This window comes from Heteronotia binoei, chromosome 9, assembly GCF_032191835.1.
Source record: "Heteronotia binoei isolate CCM8104 ecotype False Entrance Well chromosome 9, APGP_CSIRO_Hbin_v1, whole genome shotgun sequence".
Lineage (NCBI taxonomy): Eukaryota > Metazoa > Chordata > Lepidosauria > Squamata > Gekkonidae > Heteronotia > Heteronotia binoei.
In genome coordinates this window covers 48,180,186-48,203,856 of record NC_083231.1, presented here as the reverse complement: position 1 = coordinate 48,203,856, position 23,671 = coordinate 48,180,186, and the positions used below count along the sequence as shown (strand labels likewise).

At 42.7% G+C, this 23,671-nt stretch overlaps 1 protein-coding gene across 1 annotated transcript in view; it reads left to right on the top strand.

The window, feature by feature from the left end:
- The window catches only part of TLL1 (tolloid like 1), a 191,454-nt gene that overhangs the window by 105,391 nt on the left and 62,392 nt on the right, over positions 1-23,671 (top strand). The window contains exons 3-8 of the mRNA XM_060246563.1: positions 556-636; positions 1,195-1,347; positions 3,148-3,265; positions 8,497-8,675; positions 11,821-11,926; positions 14,326-14,450. Coding sequence (XP_060102546.1) covers positions 556-636; positions 1,195-1,347; positions 3,148-3,265; positions 8,497-8,675; positions 11,821-11,926; positions 14,326-14,450 — 762 coding nt within the window. The remainder of the gene's footprint in view (positions 1-555; positions 637-1,194; positions 1,348-3,147; positions 3,266-8,496; positions 8,676-11,820; positions 11,927-14,325; positions 14,451-23,671) is intronic.

Here is a 23,671-nt window from a genome sequence, read left to right as displayed (position 1 = left end):
GGTCTCCCATCCAAGGACTGACCCTGCTTAGCTTCTGATGAGATCAAGCTACACTATGGTGCCTTCCCTCCCTATTGAGGTCTATTAATAATTCCACACATTTTACAGTGGAATCAACCGATCTCATATTTTTATCATTTTATAACCTTTAGTGCTTCTAGATACCTGTACTTTCCTGAAACATTTTTTTAAAAATCTCACATCTCTAAAAATCTGCCAGTCAGTATAGTACTGTGAATGTCTAGGACAGCAGCCTTCAAACAGTAGTTTGATGATGCAGTTGTGATTGTGGGTATAGCATAGTCATGCTTGCTAATCTGATGCTAGGAAACTTCACAGCTACAAATGTGTTTTTGTTTCATTTTCAGTATCTACCAATCTGAATGTTAATTGTCAAAAAATCATTAGCCTTTGTTAAATATATTCTTTATTGGTAAAGTTTTACATTCAGGAAAAAAAACCTCCACTCCCTGAGACTTCTGTAAATATTTGTTAAATGTGTGTGCGTGTACGTATACGTGTGCAGTTCCTCACCTCATTTTCCTTGTTTAAAAGGTGGCTTTGGAGATAGTGAAATATTCAAAAGAAGAGATGCCATCTACCAACTTATAGACAAGCTAAGAAGATTTGGCTCAGGTATTCCTTCTGTTATGATTGGTAGATGCTTAATTTTATAGTGATAGTTCTGACAGCGCTGTGAGACCACATCAGACCAAAAATGCCCGTGCACTTAGGTGTACCCAAATATCTTCTGCACACACACACACACTGGCTTCATTCAGCTCAGTGGAAGAACCAGTCTACATGTGTGAAGGAATGCCCGCAGATTGAGATCAATGGGGAAGCTATTGTGAGTTAGTGAGTTCTGTGTATGTGGGTTGCCAGCTCAGGTGTGGGCAGTTTCTAGAGATTTGGGGGTGATTCCTAGGAACCTTCTGTATGCAAAGCCCTTACCACTGAGCTTCCCCCTAATGCTTGAGAAGTACAGTTCTGCCTCTTCAATGCATAGGATGTGGCATGGGTCCCTCAGAAAAACAGTTTTGGTAGTTTCATTTTAAACATTTCTAAAAATCATGTTTGTTCATTGTGTTGCAAGGCTAAATCTGATCTAAAGGAAATGTTTTGCCTTTAAAGGAAGTGTTGCAGTTAGTGAAACTAAGCACTTTATCTCATTTTGCATCATGCATATTGCAGGTTTTGATGAAAATAATGCAACTAAGGGAAAATCAGCCCTAACATTCTCAGGAAGCTATGAGAGAAAAAGGTTTCCCAGAGCAGCTACATCACGGACAGAAAGAATATGGCCAGGAGGTGTCATTCCATATGTTATAGGAGGGAATTTCACTGGTAAGAGCGACAACAAAGGTCATCTCTTTATAAGACTTTTGAAGGAACTGATCACTGAAATCAGTTGAAAACTTGTATTCAATAAATAGGACTGGTGGGTTTTGTCCATAATAAAAAGAAATTACTTTTTGGAATTCACTTCATTGCCTCATTTCAGTGTTCACTGGTCCCCTCCTGCAGTCCACTGTCCTTCTTAACAGAAGAGGTCACATCCCTCCTGGTTAAAGGGTCCATTACAAAGCTTACCTCTGTGAAGGATTTGAAAGGTTCTTTTCCAGGTACTTTGCCATTGACAAAAGGGGGGAAGAAAGAGGTCCATTCTGGACCTAAGATCCCTGAATAAATGTTTGCATGTATCAAAGTTCAGAATATTATCCATTCAGGAAATAATGAGCCAGTTATGGGGAGGGTGGGACATAAATCTAATAAACAAATAAACAAATCTCCCTCACAAGTCCAAATGTCTTGTTCATTATACTAGACTTGAAGGATGCTTGTTTCCATGTGTCCTTTCACAAAATGTGAAGAAAATGCTTATGCAGGTGTTGCCTATGAATACATGGGTGCTCCCATGTGGCTTAGCCACAACATCTAGGGTTTACAAAATATATTGCAGAGGTCATTGCCTTTTAAAGTTAAGAGGCTATACAATATATCTTTTCCTGAATAATTCACCATTTGTAGAAGAATCCCCAGATAAACTGATTGCATGTTTAAAGTTTGCCTAGACACAATCCAGTCCCTGAGGTTTTTGCTAAATTAGGAGAAGTCCCATCTGACTTCTGCCCAATCTATCTCTAAATGCCATAGAAGGAAAGATGCACTTGCCCCTTCCAAGAGCGAAAAGTACAATTCCCTGGTATGAAAGTTCTTATCCAACAGTTTTCAATAAGCTAGATGCATTCAGAAACTACATGGCTTCAACAATGCATGTTTTTGGATGAGGCCATCACAAAAGTGGTTCATAAGGAACTTTGACTCCAGTTCTGAGCTTCTGTGGAAAAAAAATACCCATCCCAAGTGCCATTTTAAGATCCCTTATCTGGTGGTCTATTGCTGAGAACCTCTTCAGAGGAATCCTTCTAGGAATGCAATCCTATGATGTGCATTTGTTTTCAGATGCTTCTCCCACTGGGAGGCCTTTGCTCAGTTGGAAGCCTACAGCAGGAAAGGAGGGAGGGATGTGTGCCTGCACAGAAGGCCACTCAATGAACAACAGTTACAGGCAAGTGCAGCCCCATTTTCATTGTTGTGGGCTTCTGTGCAGTTCCAAATTGCTATTCCCCCAGGTGGGACTGCACAGAAGATACAACAATGAAAACGGGGCTGTACTTACCTGTTTATTAAGTAGCTTTCTGTGCAGGCACACATCCCTCCCTCCTTTCCTGCTGCAGGCTGCCAACTGAGCAAAGACCTCCTTGTGGCACCAAAGAGAACTCAGGGAGAAGTGCTTGGCCCACATCTGTCATGTGACAGAGAGGAGGCAGAGCACTCCTTGAGCCTAGAAACTTCTTTAAAAGCTTGGAAGCTCTTCTCTGTAACAGGCCTGCAATCTTGCAGTCCCCCTGTCTGCCTGCACAGAAGGCCAGTTGATGAACAATGCTTACAGGTAAGTGCAGCTCTGTTTTCTCCCATTACTTCTTGTTTCCCAAAACCTGCATTCAGTGTTAAGATGCATTTTACATTTCTTACTTAATGTGTGTCGCAAAATAATAAAATTTACTATAATGTTGGTATCAAAAATGATGCAGTTTTTTAAAAAATATAATTTCTGTATTTCATTCCTAACATTGATTCCAGGCAGCCAGCGAGCAATGTTCAAGCAGGCAATGCGACACTGGGAAAAATACACCTGTGTTACATTCATTGAGCGAAGTGATGAAGAAAGTTACATTGTGTTTACATATAGGCCTTGTGGGTAAGTTGGTGTACAAGTACCTGCTCATAAGTGACTGAGGACCTCTTCCTGTACTGATGCTAGAGATGAATCCAAGTTTAATATTTTTTCAGAATCACATGTAAAAAAATTGTGAATTATGAACCCTGTGTCATATAAAAATCTCAGTTTCAAAAGATGCTGCCATGTGGTGTAGTCAGTGGTGGTCCTGGTAATTCTAGGGACCTGGGCAAAGGTCAATGATGGGCAAAAGTCACCTTCTTTATTCCCACCCAGCCCTCTCTGAACAAGAATAAAATGCCTGATTTTCATTATATGTGTCCCTTCAAAAGTATGCCAGACTTTGCATTTTAACATCATTTTTTTCCCCACCACCAGTTTCTCTCACACCTCCCCCTCCAATGGCCATTGGGTCTCCCAAAATGCAGGGCTCTGGGCAATAGCTAAGGGATAGAAAGATGCTGTTTAGGAAACACAAAACAGACACCATCTTGGGCATGCAGAGCTAGTTGCACCATTCTGGTCAACACAATCTAAGATATCATCTGGTCATCTGGTCCATTTTAAGGCTAAATGGGAATATTAGTGCCACTTCTTTCATCAGTGGCTTCAGCATTTCAGTAATGATTGAAAGGTAAAGGGTGGTGGTCAGTCACAAGTGATTCATGGCTGCTCCACCTCATGGCTTTTTCATGACAAAAGATGAGTAGAGGTGGTTTGCCATTGCCATCCTCTGCATAGCAGCCCTTCTTCCTTGGTGGTCTCCCATCCAAATACCTGCCTTGCCTAGCTTCCAAGCTCTGATAACTGAAAGCAAATTTCTTATATATTTGAAATCAAAGCTAATCTATTATTATCTGAATGTTCTTTTTTATCTAGTGAAGATCATTCTGAATTTCTAAACACTGGGTAATGGCAAAGAAGAAAAGTGCATTCATAGCAAATTTTGGCCAGCCATAACAAAACAGTTTCCCCATTTTTGACTTAAAGGCAAGCGGCAAGCTCTCATTGACTAGAATGACTATTATATATAAATAGTGCCTTTAACTGCTTCATTATGTTATCTGTCCATTGCAAATAATCATGCCTAGGATCTAGTGGTGAAAGGAGTTTTGTGAAGTCATTATCTTTACATATAGTGGCTCGGAGTTAATGTAACTATAAGTTTCTATTATACTTTTATAAGGTGCTTTAAACTAGCACATTGTTTACTGTCTAGCTGCCTAAATAAACACTATGAGCTGACCTGGTTCTCTTTCCAAATTCCTCTTAACAACTTAAATCCCATATTTATCGCTTAGCACTCAGAATCGTAAAGAAATATAATTATTTCCCAAGTAAATTAATGTCACAACAAGAAAACCTGTTTTCTTTCATATTGTCAGTTATTTATTTTGCTTGGTACTATTGATCAGCTGGGATGATTAAATGGAATTAGAGATTCATAAATAGTGCCTTTAACTGCTGTCTGGAGCAATAAAGATTAAAGAGATCAAGTTCACAAGAGTCTGCCTTTTGACACAGTTTGAGGAGGGTGACAAGGTTTGCTACTATGGAGAAATACCTAGGCCTTGGACCAAGCCCACCTTGTATTTGTAGTCATGACAGTGATACATACAACTTGCTTGCTGTATTCCTAACCCTTTGACTCAATACTATTGTCTTATGGTTCCAGTCTGGGAACTTAGCTGAATGAATCTGAAGTGTACTTGGTAGGGCTCTAAAAAGAGTGGCCTCCTGTGACCTTGGTTTGGTGTATATTGTGTTTACTAAGTTGTCATATATTTCTGCTTTATTGTAGAGGACAACAAATAGCTATCAGCTTTACAAACTTAATAGCATTGTGTGATCAGCATTGTTGTTGCTAGCTCTTACTTTGAAAGCAGGCTGATCTTTAGTCTGCAGTGATGGAATTAAATATGTATTTCTGCATGTTGGGCATGATTTCTTAGATCTCTGGGATTCACCTGGTGGTATGTGGCACCACCTTTGTCTTGTCTCCAAGTTGATGAAAATCAGTACAAAATTGCTAGGATTAATAGCTCTTCACTGGCTGCTCTTGAATGGGTTTAGAAGTTGAGGCTGTAGTGCAAAACAAGCTGGCTGATCTTTCAATTGAGATGAGAAACCATGAATGAATGTCACACTTGTTTTGAGGGAATTACTCTGAATTCTGGTTCGCTTCTACTGGTTAACTTCTAATCACAATTAAAAGGACATCTTTCCTTGCTTCCATCTGGCTCTCCATTAAGATAATTAAGAAAAGTCTTACACTAGGATTTGCTTGTAAAGTATTCTTAGTAGTAGCAAGGAATCAGGTATTTAGGGATGACTTCAGTTGTCTGGATTTCCATTCCTAGAGAAGCATACCATTGCTCATCATTTTTTTGCCCTTTAGAGACAAATTTAAATAATTTTATGTAGATTTTTTAATCTTCTGCAGGAGTTTGATTTTCCGTGAATTAATGACTTGCGATAGTTTATTATTTTTAGCATTTTTAATCTTCTATTGCATATTAATTTTAGAATGCTGCCTTGGCTTTTCAAAAAAACAGTGGGATATACATACATTAAAAAAGGACTGTAATAATGGTTCTCTCAGTGTTTCTTGAGATTGCAACTGGAGGTCAGTCTGAAAACCAAAGATCATTAGACTTCCTCCTAAACAGAATTATAAGTTTATTTACTTTTTAAAGCTTGCTTGCAATTTTTATTGCAAGTTTTTGTGCCATTTTATGTCAGTAAAGAAAATACAAAGTAATTAATGGCAGTACCTGATTAATTTTCACATTTGAAAGATTATTTTTTTTTCTCTCAGCAGTTTAATCTTCAATTATCTATAGCTCCACCAGAGATTTAGGTAGGCAATCACTGGTTGGTGATCTATAGAGAACAATGATGCATATGCAGTGAAACAGGTGGAGAGACTTGGACAGAACAGATGGGCAGCAGAGATTATATGAAACACAGATTTAGAATGATTAACTTTTGTTGTTCAGAAAAATAATATACCTAAGATATAGTACTCACCATTAAAATATACCGCAACCCCCACCATCCAAGACTATATTTACTCTCAGTAGGACTTCTATGACCTTAAAAAACAGTGGATTGCCAAAATAGGTCAGAAGCTTCTCCTAATTTAAATATCTCCAGTCCAGAGAGATTTTAATCCCTTATATAAAGTAGTATAAGACCTGCTTTATACAGAGAATTTTAAGTTGTGTTACAATTTGGGGTTTTCTAGCACATTTTAAATATAGACCTATGAGTATTTTGTACTAAAAACATCCAGTTTATACACGAAACAGTTCTGCTTCCATAATAAATTATGTAAATATGTATCAAAGGAAGTTATTTCACTCAGTTTCAACTATGACTCAAAAGTATAGTGACTAAGATCCACTGACATTACGTGGACCTGGGACTATCTAAATCATTGCATTCAAGGTAAGTCTTTATTCTGACTATAGCTAGTCATGTGTTAGATGTGAGCTCATGGTTATCACCTATGCATCTTTTTAACAAACGATGCAAACTAGATCTGTTTCCTTATCTTGTCTACAAAATATGGTTCACAACAGAATTCATTTTGATTACATAATCCTGCTTTATTTTGTTATTACTTAGTTTAATTTATGTGATGCATAAGATTAGTTTATTTGCTCTGACCTGAATAGCCCAGAAAAGCCTGATCTCAGAAGCTACTCAGGGCCAACTCTGGCAAGTATTTGGGTGGGAGACTTCCAAAGAATAGCAGAGTTGGGAGGCAGAGGCTGTCTATGAAGACACTTCTCTGAATGTCCATGCCCCAGTAGGCGTTTCCAGAGGTTGCCATGACTTCTAGGCACAGGGGCACAAACACACACATGTGCACGCACGCACACAAATTGCGAAAATACAAAAAAATAAAATAATTTTTAAAAGATTAGATTTTTTCCTCAAACAATGGTAAGAAATTATCAAATTATGCAGCATTGCTGTGAACGTTGCACATCAGTGGAATTTCCATATTATTTTGGCCAAAGATTTGAGCATTGAAAATGGGACCAAGGAAACATTGAGCAGAGAATGTGAGGGACTTCCCAGCAGCAGGAATCTGGTTGTATAATCTGTTAATCTGCTAATCTGAATTCAATTCTGTTTGCTTTGTCTGTTATAAATAAAGGCCAAACTACACAACATGCAAGATATGTACAAGGAGAGTCTGTGCACTGTGCACTGTTTGCCCAACTGAAGAAACATGCATATATCCCACGGCAGCTTCTGCCTTTTGATCCTAATAACTGTTCTGTTGTTTCATGTTTTGTTGGGCCCTAATCGTTTGCTCCCCACACACTCCCTGTGCCTTTATATATAAGCCACTTGGATCCTCAGGGGGAGAAAGGTGGGGTGTAAAGGGAGTAAATAAATAATCTCAATTAAGGTAATGAAATTTCCTTGTAACCGCTTTTAAAACTTCTACTAAAAGGTTTCTTTTAGCCAGTTTGGTGTAGTGGTTAAGCGTGTGGACTCTTATCTGGGAGAACCGGGTTTGATTCCCCACTCCTCCACTTGCACCTGCTGGAATGGCCTTGGGTCAGCCATAGCCCTGGCAGAGGTTGTCCTTGAAAGGGCAGCTGCTGTGAGAACCCTCTCCAGCCCCACCCACCTCACAGGGTGTCTGTTGTGGGGGAGGAAGGTAAAGGAGATTGTGAGCCGCTCTGAGACTCTTCGGAGTGGAGGGCGGGATATAAATCCAATATCTTCTTCTTATTATTAAATAGAATAACTTAATTTGAATATTCAAAACATTCTGAAGTGTTTATCCTTCCAAGCAGATTTCATGGGTTTCAGCTCTCCAGGTATTTAAAATGGAGAAATGTTTCTGCACAAACAGTAAAATGATTAAGAACCCCTCCCCTTTTAGCTGCGTACAATTGTTTGTGTTACTCAGACCTAATCTTTTTCAGTCTGTTGCAGTTCACTGGACTAGGTTTGTCACACTCCATTTTGGTACTGATCTCTTCAACAATAAGTAGGATTTTCCTGCATCCTTGCTGGAAAACAGTTGCTGTGCAAACACACATATGCACAACTCATAGAATAAAATGGAAAAAAAATTCTCTTTAAGCATTTACTTTAAAAAAGAATTCCAAAATTTAATCTTAACCTGCTTGACTACAGAATAACTAAAGATTTTTCAGGATATAAACATTTCTGGCCATTAATGTTTCTCAAGATTGCATCTCTGTTCTTGTCCTAAATCACAGCTGCTGCTCTTATGTAGGCCGAAGGGGTAATGGTCCTCAGGCAATATCTATCGGTAAGAACTGTGATAAATTTGGAATTGTTGTTCATGAACTTGGACATGTGATAGGATTTTGGCATGAACATACAAGACCAGACAGAGATGATCATGTGACCATCATCAGAGAAAACATCCAGCCAGGTGAGACCATTGTTTGATGCTTTGTATTTTAAAATGCTGCTCCCTGTTTGCTTTACTGCTTTACTGATTGTTCTTATGCACCAGTTTGGATTGTTTTAAAACAGTAACATGGAGAAACTGCATGAGAAATACACAGTACAAGCTATTTTAAGACTGTAAAAACAGTAGATGTCTCATATGATTTTTTAAGTCTAAATGCCATTATCTAAATGCCATTATAGCCCACTCATGTTTGGGGCAGCTGTTACCTAATGGCTTTTCCACATGGGGGCATGCAGATAGGGTTGCCAGACCCCTGGTCCAGTCAGGGGATCCCCTAATCTTCAGGGTTCCGATGTGCAACTGGCCATCTGGCTGTTGGTGGAAGCCCCACATCTGAAGAGGCTCATTGCAATGCTCAGTGCAATGACACCACACAGAAGTGACATCATCGTGCCAGGACATATTGCATGTTGACACTCTAGCATTTTGGCCAAAATTTTGGCCAAAATGCTAGAGTGTTGACACACTATGTTCCAGGTCAATGACATCACTTCAGTGTGATGTCATCATGCTAACCATGTTAGGAGAGCCAGTTTGGTGTAGTGGTTAAGTGTGCAGACTCTTATCTGGGAGAACCGGGTTTGATTCCCCACTCCTCCACTTGCACCTGCTAGAATGGCCTTGGGTCAGCCATAGCTCTGGCAGAGGTTGTCCTTGAAAGGGCAGCTGCTGTGAGAGCCCTCTCCAGCCCCACCCACCTCACAGGGTGTCTGTTGTGGGGGAGGAAGGTAAAGGAGATTGTGAGCCGCTCTGAGACTCTTCGGAGTGGAGGGCGGGATATAAATCCAATATCTTCTTCACACAGTGATGTCACTCTGCACCCACACTCCTGGACAGCTTCCTCCCACCCTCACCACTTGGACAATATGACCTGGCAACCCTACATGCAAAGATGCTCCTACTGTGGCTCATGCTAACAGAAACAGTGTCCACAGTCTCTGTCCTCACACTGCTTGCTGCTGAAATTCCTCCTCTTTCCCCCTAAATCTTGCTTCTGATAAAACAGAGGACAGCTCTTTTGCATTTTAAGAGTATTTGTTTTGAGCCTTTTGGATGCAATCTTAAGAGTACTTTCCAGGAAGTAAGTCCCATAGAATAAACAGGCTTCTTAGAGCCAAAGTACACATTACAGAGGACATAGATCCAGCCCATAGCTGCTGATACCATTTTAGAGGAAAAATTAGCCATTTAAAAATTGCCAGGAGGGATTGTGCCTGCAGCACAATCTTGTCCCTCCTTGTGGCTTTTAAAGTGCTAAAATAGCACTCCTACACACAACTGTTTTGTCACTTGAAGAGGCCAAGGAGGGAGAACGAGATCACTTTGTGCTTTCACAGCACAGGTCCAGTAGGCTAAATTTTCCTCTAAAACAAAGTTGCTGTCTATAGATTGGACCTGTGTCTATCATAGGCTTGTCAACTCCAGGTTGGACAGTTCCTGGAGATATGGGTGTGGAGTTAGGGAAGGGCAGAGTATGAGAAGAGGATGGACCTCACCATGGTAAAATACCATACAGTCTGCCCCTTCAAAGCCGCCTTTTTCTCCAGGGGGTTGATTTCTGTACTCTGGAGAACACATGTAATTCAGGGAGATCTCCAGGCCCTACTTGGGGATTGGGAACTGTGGCTTTTATACCCCACTGCTTTATTGAATTAGGTTTACTTCCCAGTCTGCCGTCCCAGGCTACTTTCTTCTTCCTGTCCAAAACTGCCAGCTGAAATCCATGTACTCCCTGCTTCCATATGGATTTGCTTAGCCCTGCTCTTAGGAGGAGCAAAGGCCTAAGGAGCAAAGTGGCTGTCTTGGTGGATGATAGAGGAACCACCTGCAGGATTTCTAAAAAATCTATTCATTGTATGGGATTATATTCCTTACAGTGCCAGCTTCTCACCCAAAACAGCATGCTGAACAGTAAGATAAGGTTTCATAGGACTATTACAAAAATAATTGGGAGTCATGTGGAAAGGCTACATATTTAATAAAGTTTACATTAGACGGGAAGATTTTCAAAGCTGATAGTATCTGTGCAGAAATACTTTACTTGATCAGCGTTGAATTCTCTAACTGTGAGAGGAACAGCTGATCTGATCTTGTGTGGGTGAAAAATGGTGGTGCCCAAGAGTCTGTACATTATATTACAAACGTAGTGTTTGTGGCTAAAGGGCCTGGCACTGTATCTCTTGAAAAACATTGCATAACTAGCAGAATTCTTTTCAAGATACAACAATAGTTGAAAAAGAAGAAAACTTCACCTTGTAATGACAGCTTCTTTTCTATGAATTTTGTGTGTGTTCATTTGGGTTTTGTAATAATTATGACACTGGATCTGTGTTCTGCTGCAAAGAGGCAATAGAACACAGGATTCAGTAATATGGTTCCAGCGCCATTGCCATAAGGCCTATTCCTTTGACTTCAGTCAGGGAGTTGGCCACATTCAGGCCCATAGCTTCACTCACGGCCACGCTCCCTAACTTTACAGCCATGGCCCACCACACATTGGTGTATCAGAAAAAATATTATTAAATAATTATTTGTATTACTTTCACCTTGCCCTGTGTTTAGCCACCTTCTCCTAACTCACTGCACCCTGCCTGTGATTAGAAGGGGTGGAATTCTAGCAGGAGCTCCTTTGCATATTAGGACACACACCCCTGAAGTAGCCAATCCTCCAAGAGCTTACAAAGCTCTTTTTTGTTAGCTCTTGAACGATTGGCTATATCAAGGGTGTGTGGCCTAATTTGCAAAGGAGCTCCTGCTAGAATTCCACCCCTGATGATTAGTATCATTTCTTTGCACCTAATAAAACATAGGTCTTTTCCTTCCTGAGCCCATCCCATACAAGCATCTTTATTTCAGAAGAAAAATCTAATTTATTCCTGAAATGTCATAATTAGACCAAATCATGATATGGGCTAATTAGGCTAGGTGAGTGAAATGTTCTGAGCTGAGACTCAGTGAAACGATTGAGCTGAGTATTGAGTTTGAGCTCTTGCTGGCTTACTGCTTCCTGTTTTGGTTTTCAGGAGAAGCTTCTTTGTGGCATGTGGATGTCACAGAAAAGATTTTTTTCAGGGTCACATGAGATCTTGCTTGTGAATTGCAGGTCAGGAATACAACTTTTTGAAGATGGAGCCTGGGGAAGTGAATTCTTTGGGGGAACCATATGATTTTGATAGTATTATGCATTATGCCAGGAACACCTTCTCAAGGTTGGAGTCTCAGGTTATACCTTTTGACTTTTAATTCCATTCTTCTGTGTGAATATTTTACAGATGATGTTTTAATGCATAAGTTGCTAGAAAAAATTTATGATGTGTTCTCAGTGAACAGCAGATGTGAGGGCCTGGGGAAAAATAATTGAAAAAAAAGTTTTTTCTCCCTGTCCCTCCCATGTTTCCAACAGAAAGAAATTAAAATTTGGGGAAACACTGACAAGACTCTCCTATGAGATGCTCTGTTTAGGATTGTACTGCTAATAGTACAATAGCCTGATTATCTCCCATTTTAGTCCATGAAGGCAGTTATTCCCAGGGCTTTTTTTGTAGCAGGAACTCTTTTGCATATTAGGCCACACACCCCTGATGTAGCCAATCCTCCAAGAGCTTACAGGGCTCTTATTACAGGGCCTCCTGTAAACTTCAGGAGGATTGGCTACATCCGGGTGTGTGTGGCCTAATATGCAAAGGAGTTCCTGCTACAAAAATAAGCCCTGGTTATTCCACTGGACTTGGTTCTCTTGCTCAGGGTTGGCAATACCATACCCTTAGAAGGTGCATCTGGTAGGGCACATGGATTCTGGTAGGGCCCAATGCCATCACTCACCCACTCCCCACCTTCATGAAGCTTCTAACATCTGAATCATTTCTCTGTTCACTTATTGCAAACACTCCAGATCCTATGCAGCTTTCTTTCACAGCTGCCCAGTATCTCCAGGGCCGTGCAGATAGTGGAAGCGGTGTTCCTGACAGTCAGAGCAGTGGCACTCCCAGCTGTACACACTGGCAAGTCCTGTTGAGGAAGAAGACTGGAAGCATGGCCAGTGGGAGGGGGTCATGAGGGGACAGGGGACGGATGCACAGACAGGTGTGGAGATGGGAAGGAAGGTACCAGTCTTAGTCATGGGCAGAACAGGATGGGGGGGGGGAGGCACTTTCTTTGCCAGGACCCTCAAATCCTGGAATCAGCCCTGCCTTTGTTCATAAAAGAAATTGGGGGGCTTCCTGTATATTGATCAGAGCAGTTAAATCCTAGCCATTGTCTTCAATTGGGACAAGTCTTCTTTTGACTATATTTTGACTATGGCAGGAGCAAAGTAAAATAATAACGTCCAAGAATGTTAAAAGTAGAGTTGCCAGAAATCTTTCTCAATAAAGGTTATACCAGGATACTGTATAAAGCATTCTGCCAGGAATAGGAACAATGTGGGATGCTTTCAGCCACTGTATAGTAGAATTTCTCTTTTTCATGGGCATAACATATCTTATTTTTGAGTGACACTAATTTGATCATTTTTAGATTACAGTGATAGGAAAAGAGCCTTCAGAAAAATACTCAATATGTATAGTGGCAAAAAGTAAAGCAATCTGAGTTTGTTCTTGTATTCAGGTCTTTTGTGTAGGAATGGTACAGTTGAAATGCTTTTTTCCCAAGTTGAGACATGTTCTGCTTTTTTAGTTAAAATGTCACAATAACCCATTCAGTAAGGTTTTTTTAAAAAGTGGGTTCTGTTAGATACCCATGGCTTTATTGTAGGATTTGCGGCACCAGAAAATAAATATTTAGGATTAGGCATGGTGGTGGGGAACAACATCTGATCAAAACACAATCAATAAACATAAACCTGTCTCATGCACATCAACATATTGTTGAAATGATTGGACCCCAGAAATCTACTGAAGATCCTTAAAAGCAAGAGAAGACCCTTAAAGTAGTTAGAATGCTCATTAACGCCTGCAAGAGTTGACTTACAATATGTAAAACACATGGATGATTTAAACCATTATAAATTAGAATTTGTTTTAAAGATCAGACAAAGAAATTTTCAAAATAATGAGCTACAGCTATAACAATTTACTAAGCAACAGGGGCTTGAGCAGAAAAGTTTCCACAAATTCTTGTGTGGTTGTAAATTACAAACCAGGGAAACCAAACATTTCATTATTAAGTTAATGAAGTTCCAAAAGAATATGGATAAATTTATTTAATATTATATATATTCAGTTATTTTGGGTAGGAACGGTATGGTTTAAATGCTGTTTTCCCAAGTACAGGCATGCTTTTTCTTTAGGCATCCCACAAAGAAGATAAGATAAGATAAGATAGATAGATAGATAGATAGATAGATAGATAGATAGATAGATAGATAGATAGATAGATGTCTTAAGACATGTATATTTTAAAAAGAAATTACAGGGCAAAATGCTTTAAACAAATCACAATGGCTGCTGGTTGTTTTTCTAGTTGTCGAATTTTCAAATATTCTGTCTCCTGTTTGTTTGAGATCATATTTTGCCTAAGTAGATTGCATTGTCTGTAAAATGAAAATTAAATCCAAAGTCTAGTTTTATATTAAATCTGATTTAGTTTCTTTTGTCTCTTCATATTTTAGGGGCATGTTTCTGGATACCATACTTCCCTCCCGTGATGATAATGGTATACGACCTGCCATTGGTCAGCGCACCCGATTAAGTAAAGGTGATATTGCACAAGCAAGAAAGCTGTACAGATGCACAGGTAACCACCAAGTAGTATGCTTATATGTATTGTTTTGAATTAGCATTTAGCAGACTGTCTGCATGCAGGTCATATTGTATATATTTTTAAGGCATAAGAAATCTGGAATGCTAGGTACCAAGACATAAATGGCATAAATCTGCTCTTACTGAATTGTGTGGTATTTCTGTGCCTTGCCTACTTTAGCAGTTCCCTTACTGGGGATGAATGTAGGTCTCCTGATGACAACACCAACTCCTACCCGGGGTGGGAATGGAGAAGAAGAAAAAAATCAGTTGGTATGATGGCATCATGTCACTTCCAGGGAAAACCCAGAAGTGACATTACACTGTTGCATTGACAGTGACTCCCCCCTGCTCCATTTACCACTAGGTGTCTGCCATAGCTAGCAACCATAGATGAAGGTGGGGAAAGCTGTTATATTGCTTCTTGTTTACAATATTGTAGTTTAAACCCAAAGCTATATTTAAATAGATGATGAACACTCCAGTACGGGGATCTTGTTGTCCTGCAATACAGTTACCTGGTTTTTGTTTTCAAAATAAAAAATAAAGTTCAGGAATTGTTTGTACAAGAGGTTTAATGTTTGATTATCATCTCTATTTGCAGTGAATCTTGAACCTTGGCCATTGCTCCCATGGCCACTGTTCCTCTATTGCATGCTATGTGTAATGTACTAAGTGACGAGACGTGTTGAAGGCAGCATGCTTTATTAGCGAGTACATCACAAGAGCGAGAACGCGTGCCGGGTCCCCAATTATATACACAACCGGAACAACCCTCTGCCTGGCCTGGTCCAATCCTGGCCAGTTAAACTTCCCGCCACAGATCTTGATTGGTGGAGCATATCTGCGAGCTACACCTCTGTAGCGTTCGCAGTGTTGTAATTTCAGGACTGAAATGCAAAACACAACGCTCCTCCCCCCTTAGTTCAAGACACAAAGTCTTTCAAGTAGGCTGGCGCCCTGCGTTCCCTGGTCGACCTCCTTGGGGTTATTTGGGGAGTTGGAGTGGCCACTGTGGCTGGTGGGGCTGCTGGTTCCTCATGGTGGGGTGACGCCGGAAGAGGGCTGTCCACCGCTTGTTGCTGTTCTGGAACCTCCGCTCTGGGGGGGGGGGTCACTCCCTCCGCTGTGGTGCTCTTCTGCCCGCATCATCGGTGCGGCCATCATAGGTTGGGTAGCTCCCGGGGGTGTTGCTGTAAGTTTTCCCCCACTCCCCACTCCCTCTAACGCTGTTGGTTCTTCTGGCAAGGTGCGGCAGCGCAGCTGGTCAATATGTCTCCTTAGGATCTGGCCCCCCTCTGACGAGGCCTCTTTTGTGGTGTGCACCATGTACTCTGCTTGGCCATTGGTGGCTGGATGGAAAGGGGCGGACCGAATGTGCTAGATGAGGTACCTATTCAGGAACTCCTGGAATTCCCAGGAGGTGAAAGTGGTACCATTGTCCGTGACAAGGGTCTCAGGGATCCCATGGGTGCAAAATACTCTTCACAAGGCTCTGACCACTGCCACGGTGGAGCTTGAAGCTACGGGAGTCACCTCCAACCACTTGGTATACACGTCGACTAGGATAAAGAATATTTGGCCCTGGTATGGCCCCGCAAAGTCTAGGTGTAGCCGGGACCATGGCTTCCTATTTGACTCCCACGGGTAGACGGGCACTGGGCGGATCTGGCCGGGACTCTTGGCAGGGTTGGCACCTTCTAACCCACCCCTCTATCTCCTCATCCATCCCCGGCCACCATACATAGCTTTGTGCCAGGGCCTTCATCCGCACTATCCCCAGGTGTGTTTCATGTAAGGCTTCCAGCACTTGCTTCCGCAGTGGGGGGGGGGGACCACCACCCTGCTACCCCAGAGAATGCACCCCTTGAGTATGGACAGTTCTTCTCTGCGAGATGTGAATGCCCTGAATTCTACATCCAGTTTGCCCACGGGCCATCCCCTTCCAACCCAGTCTAAAACACATGCGAGGATGCAGTCTCTGCCTGTGGACCAAGCAACCTCAGTGGTGTGGAGGGGCCTCTTGGGTAGAGTCTCTATAAGCATCACATGGTGGGCAGGAGTGGGATCCGGGTCCATAGAGGGCAGCGGCAGGTGGCTGAGGGCGTCAGCGTGTCCCATAGCTTTGCCAGGGCAGTGGATCAGGGCATATGTGTACGAGTTGAGGAACTGGTTCCACCACAGGATGCTCTGTGACAGAATCTGTGGCGGTCCGGGACGAGGAGGCCCAGAAGCGGCTTGTGGTCCGTGATAATCGTGAAATGCCTACCATACAGGTAGTTGTTGAATTTATGCACACCCACGACGATTGCCAACGCCTCCTTGTCTATCTGAGCATAATTACGCTCTGAGGGGGTCAGGGTCCACGAATAATAGGCCACGGGAACCTCCCTCCCGTCCGGGAGTTGGTGCCCCAGAACAGCGCCCACCCCGTACGGGGAAGCATCGCAAGCCAGAATCACTGGTAGAAATTCGTCAAAATGGTGGAGCACAGCATTGGAAACTAGGAGGTCCTTGACTGCCTGAAAAGCAGTGGCCTGCTTCTTTTCCCAGACGCACGGGGCTTGTTTATCAAGGAGCCTATGTAGGGGTTCTGTGACGGCCGCTTTGTGGAGCAAAAATGAATGGTAAAAATTTAATAACCCCAAGAAACTTTGTAACTCCACCTTGCAAGTGGGGGCCAGGGCGTGGACTATTGCCCTGGTCTTGTCGGCCATCGGGTGGATTCCCGCGGCGTCCACAGCAAACCCCAAGAACTCCACCCTCGGCACCCCGAGGGAACACTTCTCCTGCTTCACTTGAAGTCCCACCGTCTGGAAGCGGCGGAGTATCTCTCGCAGACGGCTGCTGAACTCCTCAGCGTCCGGGGCGGAGATCAAAATGTCATCGAAAAACAGTTGCACTCCGGGGATCCCTTTGAGAAGAGAGTCCATTATGCTCTGAAAGATTCCCGGAGCCACACTAAGCCCAAATTGCAACCGCTGCACCCGAAAAGCTTCCCTGTGAGTCACAATGATCTGAGCCTCTGTTGTCTTGGCGTCCACCGGGAGTTGCTGGTACGCTTGGGCCAGGTCCAGTTTCCCAAAAACCTTAGAGCCTGCTAAGGCTGCCAGGACGTTGCTGATCACCAAAACGGGGTATGGATTGTCTTGGAGCGCTTTATTTATTGTGCACTTATAGTCAACACATATGCGCACATCTCCATTCAGGTTTGCCGGAGTGACTATGGGTGTTTCCTATGCAGTGTAGGATACAGGTTCTAGTACTCCCTGGGCCAGCTCCGCTTCTATTTTGGGTTTAAGAGCGAACGGAATTCTCCTGGCTTCAGCCTTATTGGTCTCACTTGGGGATCGAGAGGTAAGGTGATGGGAGGCCCCTTGTAGCACCCCAGGGACCCATCAAACACTTCTGAGAATTCCCAGCACACGTGCTTGAAATTGTTTGTTTGCATCTGCTGCACCCCCACTATTTGAATTCCCAGTGGTTGAAACCAGGCCAGCCCCAGCAATGTGGTGAGCTGGCGCTTGACCACGAGTATGTCCAGCATGCCCTTAAAGTTCTTAAACTCTACTTTTACAGTGGTCCAACCCAAAATCTGTAAGGGGTTTTTCTGGAAGTCCCACAGTATGAAATCAGCTGGTCACAACCTGGGCCGGCCACAGGGGCAAAGTTTTCTTAGAGACTCCTCCAAAATTATGGAGATGGAGGAGCCCGAGTCCAGCTCCATTAGGCATGGAGCGCCCTCGATGAGGACCGACACCCTGACCTTATCGGGGGTGGTGAGGGGCAAGTTCATTACTTGTAGCTAGTCGATGCGGTCGAGTAGGCATCGGTCGAGTCATGGCCTTGGCCCAGCAAACCCGCACTATGTGGCCCACTCTTCTGCAGTTCCTGCAGTCCACGTTGCGATAAGGGCTGGCCTGTCGCTCATGTGGATCTCCACAGCTGGTACACTTGGTGTTGGCTGGTCTCTCTGTCACACGTGGTCGAGTTGGCGCTTTCGGCCCCATTCCTGGTCGGTGGCGGAGCTGGTGTGCCTCCTCCTCTGGGTTGCCTGGTGCCATCTCCTCCTGGTGGATGGCTTCAGCTTGCGGGTTTTGGTAAGCTTTGGTTGCTCTCTTGAACGCGGTGGCTTTGTTGAGGGCGAGTTGGAGGGTGAGCTCCTCCTTTGCGAAGAGCTTTTGCTGCAGTCTTTCATCTCGGAGGTCCCAGACGAATCCATCTCTCAGGGCTTCCTCCAGCTTGTCGAAACTGCAGTTCCCCGCAATTTGGCAGAAAGCAGCCAGGTAAACAGCGGCCGTCTCTCCCACCCCTTGATCCCTCTTGTAGAAGAGAAATCAGAATTGGTCAGAATGCCCATTTCCCCTAATCACCCAACTAATAAAATTTCTGCCCTTAGCTGAAGCTAGACAATCAGAGTGTTTGGAGCAGCCTGTCACTCAAAGCTCTTCGTTCTTGAGAAGATTTAACTCTTCACCTCCTGGTACTCAGATAGTGCAGCATTTTGAAACCTGTTTTAAGGGGTGTCCATCACACAGACCATATACCACCTGTTCCCACAGGCTTTCAGCAGCATCTACTCTTATTGCTCTCTAGAGTGTGTGATACCTTACCATTTACATTTGACAACCCCTTATGTCACTTCCCTTTCCTGCCTGAAGTCTTTGGCTGTGCTTTGTCTAGGGTGATGCTGCTAGATCCCACCTCAAGCTTACTAGCTCTCAGCTCTCTCAGGGGCATGATTCATGGAAGGAGAGCTGAGGGAGGTCCATCTCTCTGTTTCTATTATTTATTGCTCCCTCTGAGCACTTACTTTTCTGTCCCACTCACTGTTTCTACACTTTGGCTGAATATTATTATAAACAATTAAATGAGCCGCTGCACGATGTATGCATGCCAAAAGCACAAATCATACTGAAAGAACCTGCAGTTTTGTTTCATTTAGCTAGGCAATACAGGAAATATAACTAGTGTTAAACTTTAAAAGGCATGTACGTGATCACAGTGAAAGCAGAGATGTATATTATAGAAGCAGTAATTAGTTTTTTCTGGCATGAAAAGTGGTAAAATTAGTTTTATGGAACTGTGAATAACTCACTGTGCCCTTCACTATATTTTATATTTGCATTTGCCTTTTACAATGAATCCCACTATTAATGTACCGTAACATACAGTTCAAGTTTGCTAACAGTAAGCCATTTTAAAATCTACTCACAAATAAGATGTGTGTTGTAATAATTGGCAAGGAAATTAAGGCCAGAAATCCTCTGAATTCTCTTGTTTTGGAATTTCAGCTAATTACATTGGGAGCCACTGAACTGCTATAAGTAGCATTAGGGACATGGCTTTTGTCAAATCAAGATTTGATGAGGAGATAAGACCCACCTTCCTGGCTCCTCCCTCCCTCCTGGCTCCCCCCCTCCTGGGACTATCAGGGGTGGGTGGAGCCATCCCTCCCCGGGGTCTGGACTTCTGGGAAGAAGGAGGAGGCAAAATGGCTACAGTGGTTTTTTTATTAGGTAAAAAATTGTTTGGTGCAAGCTTTATTTTTGGGGGGAGCTGTGCTTTTGTACAGGAGGGTATTGGAAAGTGTGCTTTTGTACATTGTGGGAAAATGTTTGGTGTGCTTTGAAGACTGTATTTGAAAAGCTGAAATCACAAATTCCTGGAGATTCTCCAGTTCCCACCTGGAGAATGTTTTGCCAGTTCTCTCTTCCTGCAAGCTTCAGTGGTTCCCTCACAAGGAACAGTATGCTTTTTAAACTTAAAGGCACTAGAATGGAGAGGCTGTAATACAAGCAGCTCCTCTCTTTATAAAACATAGCCATTTCCCTTGAGAGAGTTCTCTTTTGCAAGGAACAGACACCATTTATTTTTAAAGCCTGCACAAAAGCGGAGAGAGATAGGGTGTGTGTGTGAGAGAGATACCCTTTGCCCCTTCAGCCAGCCATAGAATGCTTCAGATCCATTTTAAAATACACAGTTGCACACAGGTTCCTTCAGGATTTTAGCACTTTCCCATAAAAAACCCTTCAGCTTCCTAAAGCAAAGAGCGAGAGTGACTGCAAACACAGGCAAGCAGGTTTTGCAAAATGCAACAGCTCCCGTTTTCCCCAGACCCCAGCAAGCAGACACAGAGCCCTTGTAAGGTTTAAGCCACCCCCCCCCTTTAAGCCCAGCAGGAGAGAGAGAGAATGCAATTGCTTACCAACCACAGCTTAAAAAACAAAACAAAAAATGGCTTTTAAAACACAGCTTCATTCCCCCCCCCCCCCCCCCCCCCGCTTTGAGATGTGTATTGGAAGGCTGGCTGTGAGCTACTGACTAACAGAGTCAGTTGAACAAGTGCGCTGCTGCTAGGGGTGGGACTAGATAAGCGGGGCTCCAATCAAGTTAGCTCACCAAACAGAATTTACCCTGGCTGAAATGGGGGTTTTAGCCAACCAGAAAGCAAGGAATCACGTGGATCTTTTCAGCCAATGCTCGCTGCACCCTTCAGTCAGCATTTCTAATGCTGAAGAGGAACCCCTCCGCCTCTTTTGCTGCCATCTCTGACTTGCTAAAATAAAAAGCACACACACACTTTATAAATAACAACAACAACAACAACAATAATAGTAATAATTGGATTTATATTCTGCCCACCACACAGTCTCGGAGCAGCTCACAGTCTCCATTACCTTCCTCCCCCACAACAAACACTCTGTGAGGCAGGTGGGGATGAGAGAGCTTTTGCAGCAGCAGCCCTTTCAAGGACAAGCTCTGTGAAAACCATGGCTGACCCATGGCCATTCCAACAGCTGCAAGTGGTGGAGTTGGGGAATCAAACCAAAAAACGGGCTTTGAATGAAACAATACGTTTGCTTAGTGGTTGGTAGGTGCTTTTAAAAATAAAAATTAAAGTCTGCATAGAGTTGTGTGGAGAGCATTTGGCACAGCCCCCCTGCAGAGTAGGCACAGGGCTGTCTTGGACTGTGTAGATAAGAATGGGCGTGAGACAACCACGAGGATAAAAGGGGGCTTTCAGACAGTTGCATTTTAAACAAGTCTGCAGCATTCCAGGATTTCTGTGCAACAAAATTTCAGCATGGATCCCCAAAGCAGCAGCTGTTTGAGGATTCTGAAGGTATGTGTCATGCCTGTTTCAAAAATTTTTAAATGCAAATGGGTGCCAGAGTTCTTTTTCTCAGTCCATTTATATTTTGTGTCTACAGAAAATCACATTGTCTATGCCACAGATGCTTTCCAATTTTCTGCAGAAGACCTATACATCGCTGAGAATGAGGGTATGTGCAATGTTGCCATCCTCTAGGCAGAACCAGGAGATCTCCAACTTTCTTGGAGAAAAAGGGTAGACTTTATGGCATAGGGTTTTTGATGAGTTCAAAGGATTAATTTCCTTTCTTTTAACAGTGGAAATGCCAATTTCAGTGGGCAGAGCCAATCCCCAGCAGGTGGCTTCTATACCTTGTACAGTTGACCAACATGTGACAGCTTGGCCTGTTCCAGAACCAGCTGTGGAACATGGTAAGATTTTTAAAAGTTGTTAAACAGCTTGACCATTGTGGGGGAGAAGTTAAAAGTCTTTTACCCAATTGTGGCACTTTTATGCAGAGGTGTTTTTTATTAAATGTGGAGAGTGGGACAAACAGGGTCCTCCAGGCAGACCCTGGACATCTCCAGCTTCCCTGGAAAAAAAGGATAGACTCTATGGCATCGGGTTCAAAGGATTAATATCCTTTCTTTTTTAACAGTGGAAATGCCAATTTCAGTGGGCAATGCCAATCCCCAGCAATTGGTGTCTATGTTTGGTACAGCTGACCAGCAAGTGACTGGCCAGTTCCAGAACCAGCAGTGGAACCTGGTAAGGTAGGTAGGTAGGTAGGTAGGTAGGTAGGTAGGTAGGTAGGTAGGTAGGTAGATAGATAGATAGATAGATAGATAGATAGATAGATAGATAGATAGATAGATAGATAGATAGATAGATAAATTTATTGTCATTGTTCTCAACAAAAAGAGAGCAACGAAATGAGGTGCTCTTCCACAAAACATACCAACACATCAAACACACATATTCATATTCATACCATTTAAATACATCTAAAACCATTTAAACCATTCAAACCATTTAAATACATCTAAAACAGATAAACATTCATAAAACCATTAAAACCATTTAAACCATTTAAATATATCTAAAACAGATAATCCTTCATAACCCTGCATTTAGCCTAACCACAGCACTTGGATAGAAACTGTCCTTAAATCTGTTTGTCCTAGCCTTCAACACTCTATATCGTCTACCTGACGGTAAGATCTCAAATAGCAAATGGCCCAGATGTGAAGGGTCCCTTAGGATCATTTGTATCTTCCTTTTACATCCCATATTATACAGATCCACCAATGAGGGGAGAGAACATCCACAAATCTTTTGTGCTCTTCTCGTCACTCTTTGGAGCACCCTTCTCTCTGCTTCCGTGCAGCTCCCAAACCACGCGCAGAGGCAATAAGATAAAATGCTCTCAATGGAACTACGATAAAAGGCAACCAGCAGACTCCCTGACAGTTGTAGTGATCTTAAGAGTCTTAAGTAGTATAGTCGTTGCTGGGCCTTTTTCTCTAGAGCTGAAGTATTTGCCCCCCATGTTAGATCCTGTTTCATGGTAATTCCCAGAAACTTCCATTCTGTCACCTGTTCTACCATAACACCATCAATAAACAACGGCTGGGTGTCCAAACTATTCTTCCTGTAATCCACTATAATTTCCTTCGTCTTATTTATATTAAAAATAAGATTATTTACTTTACACCAAAGGGACAGCTGTTGAACTTCCCTCCTATACGCAGACTCATCATCCTCAGAGATGAGCCCTACCAAGTTCTTAAATAGTTCTATTTTAAAAGTTCTTAAATAGCTTGACCATTGTGTTTAGGGTAAATAGCCAATTTTTAACACACTTCTTGTACTTTTATGTTCTTTTGTGTGTCTGACGCAACCTAAGGAGTCAGCAAAAATGCAGGGGGCAATAATGCAGCAGAGGAATAAATTAAAGTTAGTTAAGAACAGATATGCTGGATGAGGCCTGCGTTCTATATTACACAGTGGGGCCAGGATACTGGCTCTGCATGTTTGTACAATCTCCTTTTGAAGCCTGCCACAGTCTCCTGCGGCGATGAATTCCACAGGTCATTGAGTTCTTCTGAGAAAGGGGGAAA